Below are 5,161 nucleotides of genomic sequence, written 5' to 3'. Positions count from 1 at the left end.
TGTTTTTTATACCGTAGTTACTTTTAGAGTTTCTTTATAAAACTGAAGGATTTTTGTTCTTAAAGAAACATTTTCCCCTGAAGAGGGGCCTACCAGTAAATCTTTCATAACAGTTCATGACATAGTTAAATATAAATATGCAATCAACATCCATCACTGTTACTGTACATTACAAAAGCCTCTTTTTCCCCTAAACTTTCTTAAAATAAAAGTCACCTTTAACTGTAAGCTAGTGTGGAAAAAAAGCTTTGACAGCATAGTGTTGTATTGATAATTTTGCACAATGTTCAGCAATCATCACAGTGACTGAATCTTTAGGTCACCCAGCAGAAGTAGAGAAAATATCACAATCAATATAATCTTTTTAGCAATTAAATAAAAATAATAATAAAAGCCTCTTCGTAAAGATTAGTCCACTGATCATGATTGTAAACTACACACCCTGTAACGGAATCTCACTTTGAGACATTAACTACAGCATCCAAGTTTGGTCATGAAACAGCAACATCCTACCGTTAAATACTCATTTACATCAAACATGCGGGTACAAATGATGCCAGTCGACATCAGCCATCAAGTCTAAACAGCAACATTTGCTTGTTAAAGTTATTAAATCTGGTTGTTTTCCCATTTAAAGACAAACAACTACATTTAGCCTTGTTAGCTCAAGACCTGCTTCAGAGATTGGATTCTAATTTAAAACATCATTTGTTGAATTGACTCCTTGTTGTTCGTTAAATTTAAATGTTATTTTGCAACTGTTTAAAAAAAACAAAAAAAAAACAGATGTTGCTTGACAAGAAACATATTTGTGCATTTGAAAAACAAAACGGTACGGCATAATTTTGTTTCTGCTGTTTTCTAACAAAACAAAAACAATTAGTCATATATATATATATATATATGTATATATGAGTTTTGTTTTCATGAACCAGTTTGGTACAAATGACTTGACTTATAGATTATGTCTACAATATTGAAAGATGTTGCTGTGGTGATGTAGTTAAGTAAAATAAAGAAAAAACAGAAACCAGCTATTAAAAAAAAATTATATCAGTGCTCGTGGACCTAAAACATTCTAACAACAGCATGTTTTTTAACACACGTAGCCTAAGAGCTTTCAATATTATTGTGTATTGTAAACAGCGAAGATTTTCCTCTCCTAACAACCACAGATTAAAAAAAAAAAAAAAAACTAGCATTTTGCCCCAAAACAAGAACATAACACCTAGAAAGTCTTGGTATGCCTACACTAAGGCAATACCAGCCTCTTAGTCAATACTTTAAATCGTGAACTCTGAATTCAGAAAGCCACAGTCGCCAGGGCCAACAGGTCCATTACTTATGCACAGTTAAAATTAGGACATTGATAATTTTGTATTTTCTCAATGCAACTGACTTGATTGTATGATTTAACAGCTTACGTGCTCTAAAAACACAGAAGTCAGCTGCTGCTGCTGCCACCAGATTTAAAACACCGTGAACTTTATGCAGTGGACATGTTGCTAAAAGCTTTGCACGCATCTGCTGACCTTTCACAAACTTTGATCAACAACAAAGCTTTCATAAGGAGCAAAGCGCTTTCTTTGATATACCGAAGCCAAGCTTTGTAGTTCAATGATTCAAATGACGTGCTCGTGTTTCAGAGTCCTCCTCCTCCAAATGCTGCAGCGCACGGATGCCAAGCAGCGTACGAAGCCGACCATGCCTCACACTCAGCTCTGTCGAGGGTTTGTAAGATGCAGGGTGTAAATGCAGTGCAGTCTCATTCAAATGTTCCTGTATATTCCTATGAAACACAGAGAACGCCTGCATTTTCCCCTCATAGAAAAAAAAACGTAAGAAGAAAATGATTCAGACTAAATAACGTTCAGTCTTCAACCAGAAATATTTTGTTATAAAAACACAGGGAGGCATCTCAGTGGTTTGACAGTCACATATTTGTTTTAGAAACATTGTAGAGGTGGTAAGCAGCACATAGGAGTGGTGAAATATTCAATCTATGGACAATGAAAATAACACAAAACTATTTAGTTCCCCCAAACGAGGGAATGAGGACTCAGAATAACAGTAGTCATCTTCAGTGAATCATCAAGAGGTGAGCGTCAGCGGGTATTTTTAAAGAGGGATATTAATTTCTACTAGCTCACAAAATGTAAAATAATTCATCCCAAAGAAGGAAAAAAAAAACATGACGGGGGGGTGGGGGGTTAGCAGACCGGAGAAGCCCCTCAGTCCACCTGAATAAGAATGAGGCTTGTATTCACAGTAGCCTGTTCAAGATGATGAAAGCCTCATTTCCAGGCTGATACCGGCTGATTGAACTGTTCTACATGCATATTGTTGCAGTTTACAATTTCTGATGTCCACTTAGCTCCATGGTTGGGGCTTCTCTCAAGTGCTATGTATGAAGTGCACGTCCTTGACTGCTGATTTCTTTGTCCGAGTCCAGAAAAGTATCAACATCTAAAATCCTTTTGTCTGGGTTCAGCGATAATAAAAGATTTGTCTTTGAATGTCTTGTGTGCAGCAAAGAACACAAATTACTTCGGCTGCTTATTAAAGGTGCATGAGCCGAGTTCCACCAGTAACCCAAATGGTCAGAAATAATAAAAAAAGTCACTTGAGTTTCCTACGTGCTTTACCAAAAATGGCCCTCGGATAAATTTAAAGAACAATCCAGGTGTTGAGGATACTTGTGCAGAACACCAAGGTGATAATACAAACGTTGAGGCGTTTGTGATGCACTGAGATCCCTGTCTGCCACCCAGCAAAAAACAAAGAGTCTCAGTGAGAAGAGGTCCATCTGAGTCCAAAGCACAGAGAGCACACACGCATGCTGTTTTAGACACAGCCAGCGTGTTTGGGATCTTCATCAGATTCTTCAGATTGTCAGACAGAAAACTCAGAGCCACCACGGCGACCGTAGCTCAACAGCAACAAGCGCCGCAGACGCAATCCCGTGAAGGGATTACACCACAGAAGAGACGGTGGACCCCCAAACACAGATTTCATCCCGTCCCATCTCATGTGACGCTCCCACGTCGGCTTCTCGTTTTTTAGACGTTCAATCTCCTGCAAGATATTAAAGGTCAGTTTGATTAAAAAAAAACAAACAAAAAAAAAAAAAACGTGGCTTGCTTACAAATGACCTAAAACCTGTTAAAATAAAAGTAGCAGGATGCAGGGGATACTGACCGTCTCATCATTGCAGATGGAGTGAATCTGCGTGCCAAACATTACAGCTGTAAAAGTGAGAAAGAGGATGGCTTCGAGACAGAGGAAGATCAGGAGCAACACGGACACCCCTGGAGAGAAGTCACTGCACTCTGAACACACAGGGAGGAAGAAAGGACAATTTTTTAGTCTGCATCGAACAATTGATTGAAATATTAAGTAAATAAACCAAAAATGCATATAAAAAAGCTTGAAATTATTATTTTTTGTTGAGTTCAAAGAATTGTCATTGTCAGTTTAAGTCTAGTTAAGCTGTCAGAACTGATAATTCACAGAATAGAAACCTTTATTTCCATTTATCTGATGATGCAGCGCTCTTCCTTGCAGTGATTGTCGACAAACTGCAACTGCAAAGAGCTTTTTTTTCCCCTAGGTAAGAGGCTCATTCTGTACATTGCAGTAGAAGCGGGGCTTCTATGAATAAAATATTATCTTCATTCTTTGGTTCATTTCCACAGAGAGGCCCACTGGGGAGCAGAAGGATAAATGAAAGCTCTTTGTCGATTTGCCTGCACAGTTCCAATGATCTGTGCAGAAAACATTTTTCCTCACTTTACACCTTGTAGTTTTCCGTTTCTCTATAAAGAATGCCAACCACTTGTGTAAACAGCTGGATTTCTACATTTATGTTAACTATTGTTTTGTTACAGTAAATGCTTTAAAGTCTTACCGTTCCACTGGACCTTAATACATGTGAAGAAATGCATCCCGCTGAGGCCAAGAGCATGGGCAGAAATCAGTGCAATATACATCTATGGAGAAAAACCAAAAAGAGAGTGAGCGATATAATGCACAGTCATGTAGAGCTCTGACATTCATGCCTGTAGTCAAACTCTACACCCTAATGTACCTGTGTTTTTAGGGGTAACATCTTCAAATGAATGTGGAAAACAAGTGCAAACTATATTTTTCAATGGCAGGCGACCTTGCACTGCTCAGCTGTATATGGGAGCTTTATTTTTGTCTTCAAAGGTTCCAGTCAGCATTTGAAGCCATAAAAGAGTACTGATGTTATCAGGAGAGCCACAGATGGCAATGGGAGCACTTTAATGTAGGCCTGTTCCTGCTGTGCGCTACACCACTACTCAGCTGCTCTATAAAACTCAAGATGGAGAATTGCAAGTTCCGTTCTCCTGCATAACAAGAATGTCATTGTTGAAAATAAAATACGTACAGAGTTGAAAAAATAAGAGATGCATCTGTTATATTTATTAGTAACAATATGAGCAGGTTTATAAACTTCAAATACATTTTTTGTCACGGTCAAGGTTTCTTTATCATCATTCTCATCACATGTGGTGGAACGAAATTGTGTACACAGGGTCCCAGTTACATCCAACAAAAGTATAAATTGTAAAGAAAAAACAGTAATAAGATCTAAGATATGAACTAAGAAATACGCTAAACTAAGAATACGTTAAGCACTAATAGTACAAAAACAATACGCCGAACAACAGCAGCATGAACATGAGTCTGTAAGAGACTTCCTTTCATGACGACTTTGGTGTACTTACAGTAAAAAGCACAAAGTATCTCTGATTCTTTTCACCCACGCAGTTATTGACCCAGGGACAGTGATGGTCCATCTTCCGGATGCACCGTTTACAAATACTGCAGGAACAAGAGACATTATAGGTATAGGTTCTAGAACTGCGCGGAGCAGCTCTGTTACTTTCATTATGAGATTTTCCTTTTGGAAACTTTAATTCCTATTTTTTCTGGATGTAAATCACATTTTTTGGATGATTGTTTCCTCTGGTGTCAGATGCTGTGCAGCTGGAAGGATTTTTACTGAAACTTTTTTAGTTTAAGATATTTGTTATGATGCGTAACCATGGCAACAAGGCAGTTTTCTACAACCAACAGCAGCTGATTAACATCTCAAAAGCTCAAATAATCTCAGCTACAGCCCCAAATCACAAAT

The 5,161-nt window shown here is 38.0% G+C and overlaps 1 protein-coding gene across 1 annotated transcript; it reads right to left on the bottom strand.

The window, feature by feature from the left end:
• Positions 1-2,892: 2,892 nt before the first annotated feature.
• Positions 2,893-4,848, bottom strand: LOC119429586 (palmitoyltransferase ZDHHC7-like; the record flags this gene model as incomplete). Its single annotated transcript, XM_037697187.1, has 4 exons — positions 2,893-3,075; positions 3,199-3,329; positions 3,908-3,989; positions 4,752-4,848. Coding segments are annotated over 4 exons (493 nt in total), but the record flags the coding sequence as incomplete, so codon positions are not given.
• Positions 4,849-5,161: the final 313 nt, after the last annotated feature.

The sequence above is a fragment of the Nematolebias whitei genome, unplaced genomic scaffold (assembly GCF_014905685.2).
Source record: "Nematolebias whitei isolate Nwh7 unplaced genomic scaffold, NemWhi1 Nwh_scaf_3265, whole genome shotgun sequence".
Lineage (NCBI taxonomy): Eukaryota > Metazoa > Chordata > Actinopteri > Cyprinodontiformes > Rivulidae > Nematolebias > Nematolebias whitei.
The sequence above is the reverse complement of the archived record's forward strand: the minus strand, read 5'-3'. Positions and strand labels throughout refer to the sequence as shown.